The sequence below is a fragment of the Mugil cephalus genome, chromosome 16 (assembly GCF_022458985.1).
Source record: "Mugil cephalus isolate CIBA_MC_2020 chromosome 16, CIBA_Mcephalus_1.1, whole genome shotgun sequence".
Classification (NCBI taxonomy): Eukaryota; Metazoa; Chordata; class Actinopteri; order Mugiliformes; family Mugilidae; genus Mugil; species Mugil cephalus.
This window is the reverse complement of record NC_061785.1, coordinates 11,837,401-11,852,214: the sequence shown is the minus strand read 5'-3', so window position 1 is coordinate 11,852,214 and position 14,814 is coordinate 11,837,401. Positions and strand designations below refer to the sequence as shown.

Sequence of the window (14,814 nt, the reverse complement as noted above, 5' to 3'; positions counted from 1 at the left end):
AGTAGGTGAAGGTCGCACAACTTCACCTACTGTGACAGTTACACTTTAAACGAGTTACCCTGAACGAAAAAGTTGAAAGCGTAGCGTGATTAAATTGTGGAGTTTATTAAATTAAAACATTAGAAATCCTTAAAGGTCATGCAGCTACATCATCCACTCATCTTTCCCCCCTCGCCTGTGTCTGAGTTTGTGTCGCCCACACCCCCGTCTATTAACATAAACCTGGAAGTGCATGTGCATGGAGTGTTTCTTTAATTTCAGGAGTGGAGCAGAGCCCCGAGAACGCTGACTTACTTTCACTCAAAGAAAAAAAAAAAGAGACACAGAGTAATACTCTCACTGTATATCGCCGTGACCCAAAATAGACTTCCTTACCCACACCCAGGATGCAAATTAGCTCCCGGTAAAGTTCTGAAATTCATACGGCCTCGCGCGCACAAAGTGCACGCCGGCTCTGCAGACTTTAAAGGCCCACCGCGGCTTCTCCTCGGGCCCGTTCGCCGGGATAAAAGTGTGAAGGTTGAAAGGAGGGAGGATGTGGGGCGCGCGGGGAGAGACTGGAAAATGAAGCGTGAGGGGAGGTGTGATACGCACATCAAGGGAGCGAAAGGGGTGGATGCGCGTGGAAAGGGTGTATGAAAACCAGAACTCGATACGCAGCACGTGATTTGATGGAGAAGTTGAGTAGTTTCAGTGGTGGAGGATCTACTTTTTCATTGTCTGGGTTTTCCAAAACCGCAAACTAAACTTTATTTCCAGCAGCAGGCAGCCATTTTTAACAAGTCAGCTCTGATTTCTTCACCCATCATCACATAAGATATATGTGTTTAGATGTGTTTTTCTTTCCTGTCTATACTGGCATGATTAGTCAAGTAACATAGGAGCCAAAAATGACACCTTGAAGCGGCAGTTTATCGATGCTCCCTAGTCAAAATGAAATGAATTATTGATTAATAAATCTTTCTGTCCTGCACGGTGTGATTTTTTGCTTTTCTTTTGCTGAGGTGTTGATGTAGTTTCTGTCTAATTTTAACTGTATTACATCACGAAGGGAGGTGTGTGTTATTTAACCAACCTTATAAACGTAGTTATATTAATAGATGTCATGCATCACACCACAGCCAAACTTAAAATTACATAATATTCAAGAGGATTTGTTGCAGGACTTCATGCCTTTCGTCCAGCTATAATGAATTTCTGCTTCATACCGCTGCAAAGTATGAGACAGAAAGGAGACAGGATGCATGGGAAGAGGCTGACCAGAGACGGGAGAAGTTCCTGTAACACGATCTGTATCTGCTGTCCTGTTCTCAACCTGCTTCCAGCGCTGACGTTATATGTTGTCTGACTCTGACTCACAAACACTCCAGGCTGTTCATTCAGTCCCTCCCTGTGTACAGCATGTGGTCATTAAATCAACATCACACATGTAATGACTATGACTACTCTCAACAGGAATAAAAAAAAAAAATACAACAAAAAGGGCTGTGGCGCCCTTTATAAAGTGAACTGAGCTCAGACCGGTATCAGTTTCACTCTTTTGTTGCTTCCAAACACGTCTTTCACATCTCAATATGTCGTGATGTTTTGCAGGCGGCTGGTGGGAAATGAATTCGCTTCGGGGCTTCTCAGCCTTGTTATGAATTAATGAGGCAGGTTTTGATGCGTCGGAGCCACGGGCGTGTTTGCAGAGATGTCTTACCTAAAGGGGAACGCTTGAATCTGACGCGAGTGTGAGAGCGATGCTCGGCTGTGATGTGTCTCCAGGAATCCGTCTGTCCCCATCAGGCTGCGTTTGACGGACTCAACCCTTTCATCAGACTTAACTGGTTTCATAAATGTTTTATTCTTGTTTACCTTCTGACGGCAAAGGTGTTTACTAGAGGAATCCAGGTTTTTAGGTCAATGCACCACAACCAGTCTAACTGCTCGTAACCTTCTTTCTTATTGTGTCAATATAGTTTTTCCCTCTGTGTCCTTCCTTCAGTGTGTGGCTTGCTGCACGGCTTTACAGGAGTTTAAACGCTTTCTGTAAAGTCGTAGCCAGAAATTGTTCAACGTTTGACTTGACAGCAGCTTTTATTTGCAACAAAAGAATAAACTGAAGACCAGTGATTCAGGAGAGGTTTGTAGCTCCTACTAGCTTCCTATCTTCCCAGCTAATATTAGCACTTCCTTTTTGCCCGTACACGAGTAACATGAGGCAACGTCTCAGTTATATTTTGTTATTGTAAATCCTTTGGTGTTGGTGAGTCCTGGCCCTGCGTTTACTTGAGGATTTATCCCAATGTATGGCAAAGAAATATATACGGTGGTAATATATGTGGTGCAGTATATGTGTTAATCTAATAAGATAGTCCCCAAAATGCTGCAACAAATTTAACTTTTGCTGACGCTGGAACACCACATTTTACCTTTTAAATCCGTATTGTTGTCATTATTTATTATCAGTAGATCACATTACACATGCTGTTGGCGTGGAAATCGGAGCTAATTCTCACATGCTCTCGGCAGAGCTTTATCGCATCTTTTATCTCGCTGTTGTCCGGCCTGAAGCTTTACTGTTCAGCCCAGCAGCTCGTATCTGCCTCATCTTCGGCGAAGGGGAAGGCAACAGCTGTTTGCAGGCTTTAATAAACCTGCTGCCTCCCCATCACTTAGCGGCAGACTAGCACTGAACATGGAGGAGCAAACAGATCTGGGAAGGAGAGTCGGATGTATCTGCTGGATATATGTTGTGTTATCAGCTTTTTTTCACCAGGAATCCTTGTGCTTTGGGCTGTTTCTAGCAGAAAGCTTATGGAAGCCAGAAAGGTCTTTTTATTTTATGAGTTTGTTAAACATCAAAATATCAACCTTATTCTTTAAACAGAATGTTACTTAATCACCGCGTGTTTCCAAGAAGGTTAAAGTAAATTGCTTCCCTTACTCTGTGGTCAGTAAATTATTTCTTTTATTTTTAACTCTTAGTCATTTGCTGAGGCATTAACTTTCTGCTGTAGCAGCCGCTGTGACATCTCCATTTCCTGCCTTACTCATTATTCTTTTTTTTAATTCTTTTCACTTTCATCCTTAACAATTCCTCCGCGATGCCGCTCTGTCGTCATAACAGGCGCCTCAGCACGAGGCGTGTGCAGGTGCAGGGTAATGGGATGTGTTTCCTCCGCCTGCTGCCACATGTGTGAACGTGTGTAGGGGGTCTGCGCTAAGTGGTAAAGCTTTCATGGGCCATGTGTTGGCAATGCTAATCAGTGAGACAAACTGGTCATTAGCTCCGGGGAAGCACAAGGTCTGAGGTAAGAGCAAGGACACATGGAGGTGACGGATGTCCGTGAAAGCCTCGGCTGTCCAGTTCAGCGTTTAAGCGCTAGGGCGGTTTTTAAAGGGCGATGCAGGGTTTGTACTCATATATGCGCCTTTTTAGAGTTAGGTTATAGCTTGAAACCTTGTGTTTCAATCCGCCCCCTGACAACTGATATGTCAGTGCACTGGGCATGAAACCCAAAAATCCATCTCCTCATCTGCCGCCTGGATCAGCTTCTGTGGTACCCACTGTGAGTTCTTGACACATTTGGAGGCGGTCAGATGCTGCTCATCGGGAGGTCATAGATGCCTCTTTAGTCCAGGGGCCCGAAAAGCAGGAGGGCACAGGTGGCAAACAGGATTGCCTGAAAAGTGATAGCGGGAGGTGGTGGAGGGCGAGAAGCTGACTCGGTGGAGGTCTCTTTTATTGGCAGGAAGATGTGTTTGGTCGAGCAGACTCGGATCCAGCCAGCTCATTTAAGTTTGTATAGAGACTGGCTGTTACACTGCAAAGCTCTAAAAAAGTCTCTGCTAGTTCAGGGATTAATGGTAAACAGTTACCATAAACTTATCAAATTATCGTAATGTCTTGATAACAGCAGTGAGCAAATACAGTTTCTCTTTATTAAGACAAACTGATCCTAGCTCATTTTATATGTATGACTGCATGGAGAGCTATACTTACAAATGAACTGATTTCTTCTGACGTGGGTCACTGAGGTGTGACTCCACATCTTTCTAGCTATGGATTTCTGAACTTACGCAGAGGACCAATCCAAAAACTACTCTCTCCGTTGTTGTTGCTGTTTAGAAATGATTTTGAGTCCATCTAATCCATTTAATTAATAACTTGTATAGATGTTGTGTTTGGCTGAGGTCAGACGGCTGTAGAAGGGCAAAGCCCACGCCAGTCTGCACTAATTGGGGACAATCGGCAGTGGGTAGTTGGCATAAAAATCTGAAAGCGTTTGAGGGGAACGGACCTGACTTCGGTCACAGGCAGTCAAATATGTTTGAATCTTCTGGACTCAGTCAGGTAGTGTGAACGGGTTACCAACCGACCCAACTGTAGACACGTGTTGGCAATAACCACTGGAAAACAGAGAATGAGACACAGGAAGTAACATCAGAAGACGACAGGAAATGGCGTGAATATCGAACCAATGATGGCGAGGCGGCAAGAGCATGAGAACCTGAACAATAGAAATGGAGGAGGGATTGATTGTGTTGTGGCAGGAGCACGAGTGACTATAAAATGCTGGTTGCAGTATCCTCATGAGACTTTGCTGAGTTCAGTTGGCTTTACAAAACCTGTAGTCTGTGATCCCTCATCAGGCGCTGTAGTAGCACTCTTTTTCAAAATCTGTAAAGACTTTGAAAGTTGCGTTGAGTTTTTCCATCTTACGGCCCCTCCAATAAAATGATGCTTTAACTTCCAAAAAGCAACTGGACTTGTAGAATTTCTTGAAGACGTTTCGCCGCTCATCCGAGTGGATATTTGGGGTCCACCCCAAAGACAAAACATCCAGGCAAAAACAGGAATGTAGTGTACGCTGTTCAGTTCAGTGAGCAATGTACAGACTTGTACATTGGGGAAACCGAACAACTCATCCATAAACCCATGGCCCAACACAGGAGAGCCAGCTCATCAGGGAACAACTCAGCGGTCCACCTCCACTTGAAGGACAAAGGACACTCTTCAACGTCAAAGTCTTAGCCAGAGAAGACAGATGGTTTGAGGGAGGAGTAAAGGAAGTCATCTGTGTCAATGTGGAGAAACCTTCTCCAAACAGAGCTGGAGGACTAAGATCTAATCTGCCATCAGTTTACATTACAGTCATGACTTCTGTCCCCAAAGAAGTCTCAACACCATTCACACCTTGAGACTGGAGGCTCCCACTCAGTGCGTTTAAAAGCAGAGCTTAATCGAGTTATGCTCAAAGTTCGACTTCCTCACTACAGTCCTTGTCACAGTTTACATGCAGCGCAAGAAAATCGAATAACTGTTCTCCTCTTCCACACTAGGTGGCGATACGTGTCTTTTCAGCGAGATAATATCACGTTAATACGGCCTGTTTTCTGGTTGACCTATTATGTCATATGAGAAGCAAGAGTCGTTCATGCGGCCGACCGGCATTTAAACAACAACCATAGTGATAATAATAAATTTATTAATCTCGTACGTAATGTTCGCGCTCCTTCTGCTGCAGATAAGTTGCGCGATATCCTTCAGATGTTTTTTTATAGTGGCTCCATTTAACTTCTTCTTCTTCTGCGACTGGCTTTTTTGGATGTTATTGTTCTGGGGTCACACGCCTACCTTATACATGCTGAAGAAAACCCAATTCCAATTGCATTATCTGGGTGTTTCAATCGTATAATGAGAACTCCAATTTTAATCAGAGTAACGTGTCTACATGCACTTAAGTTCTTATGTTATAATCCGATTAAGGCAATAGTTAGTTTTTTTCTCGTGCATGTACGCACTGACTGACAATGGCTTTGTTAGGGCACCATTCATAGGGTAAGTAGCCTAAGCACACCGCCTTAACAGGCAAGTACCCAACCATTGGAAATTAGTGGCACCAGTTTCTGGTTAATTAAGTTTCTGATGGGTTTTACCCACAGAGTTTTTCTATTTAAACTAAAAAAAAAAGTCCAGTTGCCTTTTATTCAACACCTTTTGGATTACCGTGACCTGGATGACTGAGAACTTTCACAGACTTAACTTCCTGAACTTGGAAATACAAAAGGGTTTTGGTTGAGTTTGAGGGCCACGCTGGGATTTTGGAACCAGTGGTGATTTGAGATGCGTCGGCTCTTAAGCGGAACTAGTTCTTCGTTGGTCAAAAAGCCCTTTGAGTTGTCCCAGCAGAACAGAGGAGCTGAAACGAAATGGAAATGGCAGGTTGTGCTTCAGTTACTGCAGAGTGCTGCCATGTACCTTCATGACCGCATGAACACACCGCACAAAAAAAAAAAAGAGCCTCGACTTCAGTTTCTATAGTGTGGGGTTCTGGGAATCTTTCCTCTGCTAATAACCGCTGAGACGTGTCACTGTCATGGGAGCTGAGGGTGAAAATGTCGTGCAGACATATTTTATCGTGGCGTCCTGTCACTTTAACAGCGGCTGCTGCTGCACCGTGTACCTGAGACAGTCGGTCCGCTGTTCTCGTTATTTTCACGCTCTGCCTGTCTCTCGCCTTCTCACCTCCGCTCCTCCTCTGTTCACAGTTTTCCTGCCTCTGTCTTCGCGCCGTTGTCTCTAATTTGTATGTTCCTGCCTTCCCTTGACTGTTCCGTTCCGCCTTTGTCCCTCGTAATTGTGCTTATTACCCAAAATCCCTCCAAAGAAGCTAATTATTTTTCTCTTCAGGTGTCACCTTGTCTTTCACTCCTACCTCAGTCTGGTTTCATGGTTTATGCCGCGCCTGAAGCTCTTTATTATCAGACTAATTAATCAGTTGATGAGACTATCTGGCTGTTCTCCTGTGCGGAGGGTGAAACGAAGGCTAAGATGGCCCGTCGATGGCTGGATTCTCATGTTACACCTCATAAAGATTAGTCTCTTGAGCTGGAGTCAAATAAAAGTATTTAGTACGTCTGAAGCTGCATGAATTTGCGTAGTTACCAGCCTTTTTGATTGATTTTATTACGTGATTGTAAACGAAAGTATAAAGGAGAGGTTAAACAGGTGTCACGTTCGGCACCATTTAAATGATTAATTAGCAAAATAATCTACATATTACTTTTTGCAGTCTGAGTATGCGGCAGAGTTTTTTTCTACTTTTCTTCTTTGTTGGTCCTGGGAACTCTGCCTTCATTTTTTGGTACCTGCCCTCATTTGCATTCACACAGTGCTACGCCTGAAGCGTTAGCAGCGTGATCACTGTGTTTTACTGCCTGAATTAGCATCACTAGCATTTTTACTGCGACCACTGGGGGAGGGGGAGTGTTCTCCAGCCCTCTACAATTATTTTTTAAAGGGAGAGCGGTGTGGTTTGCACAGATTTTAGCAGCTGGGGTTTGACTCTGTGCAGCTTCCGTTCTGAAAGTTGACAAAGAACAGACTGTTGCAGGATTTTTAAGCCTACACCATTACTTTGATATTTTGCATGTTTTTTTTGGTGATTTCTCTGGAAATGAGGATGAAGAAATTAATTAAAAAATAAATAAATTAAACTCAACATCTGTTGCAGCAAGGCTCAAATTAGCGGCGTGTTAGAATTTATATTTCTATAAACAGTTTTATACATCACTTCTGTCAGACCAAAGTTAGGCTCCCTACGGTTTCTAGGAGCAGACATTTTCCATGAAATAAAGTTTGTCTTTTTGTTTTATCGGTCTGTGTGTGCAAAAACCAACTGTTTACAACTTGTAAATGCACCGTAAAGGAGCGGTGCCATGCCAGCCACCGGTATCTGTTTTAGAAAGACTTTGTTGAGTCCTTCCCGAGACATAACGATGACTCCCAGACACACAGAACTCACTGTTATTCCAAACACAGTTGCTGCTCTTGTTAAGGTCAAAAAGATTCTCGGCGGAGATTCTCTGTTGTAATGCTTTTGCCCATTAGTTTTATTGCAAGTGCCCGACTTTCTGAGTCTCTGTTTAAAGAGACTTTTAATCATTTGTGGTCGTTTTGGATGGATGTAAACATGGCTTTGTGTCAAAGTATTCATCCAATTTACATGATTAACATCATCAATGGAGTTAATAATCTATTCTCTGTGTTCTCTGCCCATTATTCCACCCGTCGTTCTGTTTCTGTTGCTACTCCGCCCTCCCCACGCGCCACAACCAGCAACACGGCAACCGCACTCTTAACATTAGTCTGGATCCCAAACACAGACGAGGTGCTAATAATAAAGCTGCCAAGATTTTTGTCTGGGTTGTGTGGGTGCGTGTTTGTGTGTGTGTACTTGTGCGGCTGTCTTTCCGAGAACCAGTTTAAGTTTTATACCGTCAGACTGAGGACATTTAGGCCGGTCCTCACTTTTTGAAGGTTTTGAAGGTTAAGACTCAGTTTTGGGGTAAAGGTCACAGGGTTAAGGTTAGGGTTAGACATTTAGTTGAGATGTTTAGGGTTAGGCTAGTGAAGGCATTATGCCAGTGAGTGTCCTCACAAAGTTGGCTGTACAAGAGTGTGTGTGTGTGTGTTTGGTGGAGTGCAAACAATCGTGATGGATGAGGGGCAGCGCGGCTTCCAGCGGATGCAGGCTGTCTGTCTGACAGAGCATCTGTTTGTCTGTCTGCTCTGTGTTTATGTGTGTGTGTGTGTGTGTGTGTGTGTGTGTGTGTGTGTGTGTGTGTGTGTGTGTGTGTGTGTGCGTGTGTGTGTGTGTGTGTCTCCTGCAAGTGTCAGTCGTACGTACCCCCTGAAAAGTGGGTGTGTTGCATTTCCCAATGTATTATCTGCTAGACTTGAGACAGACAGAAGAATCTTAAAATGAAGATGTTAAGCGTTAAAGGATGATTTACTTTAATCTGATGCATAAATTAATACAGCAGGGTAGTGTAAGATCATTTAAAACATCATTTTATTTTTTTTCACCACAGTTCGTTTTTCTTACTTCTGCAGATTTCTGCAGAGACGCGAAAGTGGCACATTTATTTCTGTGAAGAATTGATCTTGGATCTGGAAGAGACTTACTGTGGGCCGTTTGGTGGGTTTTGATTTGGGCTTTGGAGCTGAATCAAAGCTGACTGATTCGTTCAGCTCACATGTAAATCTTCCCTCTCACACGGGACGGTTCCTTCCTCCATTGTCTGCTTGACAATCTGTCAGTCTGTGAGTGTGGGCTTGAGAGCGCTGAGCCCTCCGATGACTCATTCAACATCTTCACAATGTAATGGAACATACTGTGTTGGCTCGGCCTGACAGAAATAGCATCCCGGTAGAAGGCTGCGAAGCTGTAAATGTGTCATTAGCTGCCTGTGTGCTTTTTTTTTTCTTTCTTGCCGTCCTTTGAACCCGTTTTAGATACAAGTCTGAGTGAACTACCTGACTGAAAGGAATGTTACACTCATGTGGGATTGCTGAGCACCTCCTGTACAGCTCATAGATTTTACAACTGCCTCTATTCTTCTAGCTTTAGACTTCACACCAAATTTTGAAACCTGGCTATGAACCAGACGTAGACATAAAATAAAATAAAGTAAAATAAAATAAGAATGAGGTGGTAAAGAATTACAAAAAAGATTACAGTCCAATTTACATGAGATATACAAGCATTTATATACAGACATTTTAGCCACAGTGTCTCAGTGTGAGGTTAGATAAAGTGTCCCAGTATAAGAATAGCTTAAGTTGCTTAATCTGCCAGAAATGTAACACACAACCTGTGTTAGCAACACTCAGTTCAATTCACTTCAGTTCAACTTTAATTGTCCCGAAGCCGATTCAGTTTGACAGCAATAAGCAGTGCCCATTGTATATTGTACATTGTCTGCTTAATCGGTTAAGAGTTTATTGAATATTGTACATTCTCTGTTTCCTATTTCTTTTGTACACAGCTGCTGGAAATATAATTTCCCGGAGGGAGACGTCCCACAGGGATCAATAAATCCAAGTCTAAGTCTATTCCTACACAGACAGCAGCCAACAGTCAAAATAACACATAACACATAACACACAGGTGCGTAGTAAGAAGTGGACAATAATAAGATATAAGAAATCAGGTGTTCATTCATTTCATTCAATAGAACAAAACGTCTAAGACAGAAACACGTTTGCTCCAACGTTGCTGTTCTCATGGACTCCAGCTTCTTTTATGACGAGCTGGTTGTTTTGCAACCTCCGTGTTTCTGTCCCGCCTGATGTTTACCCCACCTTTTTGCTAAACCTTTGCAGAAAAAAAGGGATTTATTCCAACCAGAGAGAAGTGATCAGAACAGGCGCGTACATGGTTGTTAGGAGCGAGTATTTCATTATTGGACGTACTGTCAAAGGCTGGGCCAGTTTGTTCAGATTCGCAGTTACACCTACGTAAACACAGTCACTGACGGATGACGTCTGACTCACAGCTGGTTTCCGAACGGGGCCGAGGTCGCGGTGAGTGTACAGCGCATCAGTCACATCCATTTTCTCGTCAGCAAAATACCCAGCAGTCGGATGACGTGACGACTGCGGCAGTCTCACCCAAAGCTACACCTTAGCGGTTTGATCGGTCTGGCGGATTTTACTGGGTCATAATCCGCTCCCTCGCGAGTGATTTCCTCCCAACTTTCCTCCACTAAAAAGTTGCGGTTCAGGAAGTTTGGGCCGGCTTCCAGACTGCAGCTTTCACATTAACGGGGCTGAAGCTGAGCGTTTATTCATCAGATACGTTCAGAAGATCAGGTTAAAAGCACACAGGGGCTGTCCACATATTTTTGGCCACTTTTCATCTGGCTTTTCTGCGGCGTTGCCGTCTTTGCAGAGTTTTGTGATCCGCAGCTTTTATCTGTCTGCCTCCTCGCCCTCCGCCTCACGCTCTCACCCGCTCCCTAATCGCCTCCCTCTCCTCTGTCTCCTTTTAATCTCCGATACTTGTGTAACACTCGCGAACGCCCGCTCTCAAAACTTCACTCCTTCCTTCATCGCGGCCGGCTTTGCTTTGGAGGATGAAACGAAGGAAGTCTTATCAGGCTCATCAGGGGCTGTTTCGTCTCTCTCTCTCTCTGCACTTCCATTCATGGTTCTTCCTCCCTGCTCTCTCTTGCTAACCTACATCCAGGCATCACTATCACACACTCTCCCTTTTTTTCTCCTGCTTGCGCTGTCTCTTCTCATCACAACACATTTATTCCTCTTGCTCTGTCCTCGTCTCGCCACCTCCTTTTTTTTTATTTTATTCATCACTCACTGCGCATTCCTCTTCGTCCTCCTCTCTCTTTCCTTTTTTTTTGTTCTTCTGTAGGACTTTATTAATCTTGACAGTCTTGGTGTTTTCCACATCAATGCGTCTTTTGATGCAGTAGCGCCAACAGTTCAAATGAAGTTCAAGTGCAAGTCGTCCTCCTGTAGAGTTGTGATGAAATTGTTGCAGAAGCGTCGGGACAGTCGGTTTGAAGATGGCGTTCGCGTTCCTTTTCATGTTTCATTTAGGAGAGACGAGAATGGATTTAAGTCAGATGTGCAGCCAGGAGGAGGTATACCCCCGTGCCCTCACTCCTGCTCTCAATTAGTTTTCTTATTTGTCTCCAAAACATATTTAAGTAGCTGGAAAACTGAGATTTAGATTCAGCTCAGACTTTACGACGATGTTGACTCAGATATTTGACTTCTGGAAAAGTTCTATCTGGTCGGCTTTGGTTTGTTGTTTTATTAAAATGATTTGGTCTAACCCAGAACATTTATTTAATGCCCTACTTTTTGAGATCTGGAAAAAAAAAACTGTTGTGCCAGGACCTGGATTTATCCTCAAGGACGGGGTAGCTTTGCAACAAAACAATTTTCTTTATTTTAAGACTGACGAAGTTTACTGGAGGGAAGTTTTGAAGCTCAGGTGGAGTCAGACTCTGCCAAGATGGCAACAGCCAGAGGCTCCACACTTACCTCCCACTAATCCAAACAACAAGGACAAAACGTTGGAGGATAAGGGGAGACGTCACACACCTGTCACACTAAGCAGCCGCACCCTTAATTATGCGTAAAAATCCAAAGTCACTGGTGCAGTTGTCATCAGTGGAGACTCAAGCTACGGAAACTGCTCCGACCCCAACACCTGCGAACCCTTTTAAAAACTCATCTCTTTAAGATTGCTTTTAACATTTAGCCACTTCACAATGTTCATTTTAACTGTTCAGTTATTTCATTCATTGTTTGTTTAATGTGTTCTGTTTTATGTCTGCAAAGTGTCTAATAAAATGTATTATTATTATTATTATTTTTGCTGTACAATTTTGAGGGTTGTACTGCAAAAAATGAACGTTGTGCTTATTTTAAGATTTTTTGTCAAGCAAAAAAAAAAGCTTAACCCATCGGCAGATTTTTTTTCTTAATATGATTAAGATTATTTTGCTTCTTTCTAGTGATGCTGGTTTTGCAGTGTTTGGATTTGACTTGTTTTTGAGCCCTAGTGGCCATTTTGAGGAACTGCACATTCCCCTTCTTTTATGTTGGCTTCATTTTTGAAAGTACACATTTATTGTTAAAATGATTTGGCCTTGGCATGCCAAAAATTTAATCTCAGTTAGTTACAGTCGGCAGAGCGTGTCAGTCATTTCGATGGTTCGTTTTCTGAGGACTCAAAGGACTTTAATTAATGGGCTGTGAGATAACAGCACTGATGTAACACTTCTTTTTCAGATAAATTGCGAATGTATTATTTTTTTATTATAGGTCTCTATGCATTGTTCTAAAAGCACTTCACGGTGTTGTTGCTCACTGGCCGCCCTGTGTCCGTCTTTCTCTGCAGCTCTCACCGACCGACAAGAGCCTGGAGTTTGACAGAGACTTTCGCATCAGGCACTACGCGGGAGATGTGGTGTAAGTATCTTAAAGAACGTTCTATTTATTCAGAAATAGCTTTTACCGATGATTCAGCCTCTTTTCCACATTTTTGCAGTTTTACATAATCGTGCCTCGGCGCTGCCAGCTGAAACCACGGTCTTGTACTCGGGGCCTCTTTAAGGCGGCTAGAGGTTTGGGTTCTTAGAAGAAACCGGATAGTACCACTCATTCACAGTGTCTAAAACTCTATGTCAATACACTACCTGCATCATTTATGAAGTTGTCATTCGCATGTCCCAATCAGCCATAACATTATGACTGTTATGAGAGGTAACACACTGTGTACAGCCCTGATGGCAGTGGCTCCCAAAGCAAAAATGGTTCAGGGATGATTTGGGGAACATAAAAAGTTCCCCACATCTCAATCCGTTTGAGCATCTGTGGGATGTTCGGGACGAGCACATTGGATCCATGGAGACCCCACGTCTCTACTTTCAGGACTTAATGGATCTGCTGTTAATGTCTTGGTGCCGGATACAACATATATCATTGTATAAAATGTGTCAAACCAAGGATATAATCTATTTACTGTTGTTTGCATTAACATGATCATCATCTTGTTTAATACTGGATTTTGCTTGCCTCAAAGTATCTTGTTGTCACAATTCCGTTTTAATGTCTCCATCTGAACTGACATTAAAACCCCATATTTGGTGGTCTGACATTCACACTGTCTGCATGTCTAATCCTGACAACTGAGGCTGAAGAAAAATGTCTGCGATTGCCCAGATAGCAGTAATCTCCCAACCCTCAACCGGCTTCATTTGACACGTTTCAAGCTGAATTTGAGTCATCCCTTCTCTCTCTGCAAAAACGAAGACAAAACGCCAGATAACCCGAAAAATGAAAACACGGATTAATTTTGATGAATGTGAACGAGGAATAATAGATCAAAGGTGGGTTTTAGGCACATAATGGTTCATGACAAATTCCCACGTGACACGACTTTACTCAGCCTTGACGCTAATTTTAGCAGCTTCCTCGGTGATAATGAACACGGTGCACATGCGTTTGGACCGAAACGCCGTATAAAAACAGACATTTAAATAAGACGATAGATAGATAGACACTACCTCCCAATCCCTTAAGTACTCGAACACCGTTCAAATGAATAAATTACTCGGGATAAGCCCCTGAAAAGTGCTCTCAAGGAAACGTGTTGAGCGCATTTGCGGAGGCTAAGTGTCTTCGGCCCAGGGGACGAGTCGGGTAGAGGAGCAGGGCCTGACTGGCAGGCCCGATTGATCCCAGAGCCACTTAGTCCAGGCAGGAGGCAAAGTGGACATCACATCTCCCAGCATGGAGCGCGGCCGATATTTATAACACACTAACGGCGCATGTTAGCACATCACAATGAGGATCCATTTCTATTCAGCTTCACGTCTAAACTGTAGAGACTGATTAAGGGATTTCTTGACAAAGTCACAGTGATTATGTAATTATGCTGGTTGAGGACAGCGCGTACGAGCTGTACAAAAGCGTAGTGTATAAAAGTGTTTCCGCAAAACGCATTTACCAGACTCTCTCTTTTCATAGGTACTCTGTGGTCGGTTTTATTGATAAGAACAAAGACACTCTGTTCCAGGATTTCAAGAGACTGCTGTACAACAGGTGACACACACACACACACAGAGTAACACACCGTTTCAATCACTCTTCAAAGTTTTCCTTGCAGCAGAGGACTTGTACAATGACTCTCCTCCTCCTCCTCTTTTCTGGTGATTTACTTCTGCTGAATATAAATGACATACTTAGTAATTCTGACCCAGCTTTTTATGATTCTCTCGACACTAGCTTCCGATTTCATAAATTGTTCTGATTCGGATTATTTTGGTCCGAATAATAAGATGGATTTCAGGCTCAAAACAATTTTACCAACACTCAAGGATGATTCCGGAGATTTGTTGTATTTCCACGGTATTTTCCCTCAGGTTGGAACATCTTTCATCCGGCTTTGCTCTTATGCAGCTCTTCTCTGTGGTAATACTTTTTAAATCCAATCAGCTTTGAGTTCC

At 43.2% G+C, this 14,814-nt stretch overlaps 1 protein-coding gene across 1 annotated transcript in view; it reads left to right on the top strand.

The window, feature by feature from the left end:
• The window catches only part of myo1d (myosin 1D), a 101,470-nt gene that overhangs the window by 28,202 nt on the left and 58,454 nt on the right, over nt 1-14,814 (top strand). The window contains exons 12-13 of the mRNA XM_047609252.1: nt 12,705-12,775; nt 14,336-14,410. Coding sequence (XP_047465208.1) covers nt 12,705-12,775; nt 14,336-14,410 — 146 coding nt within the window. The remainder of the gene's footprint in view (nt 1-12,704; nt 12,776-14,335; nt 14,411-14,814) is intronic.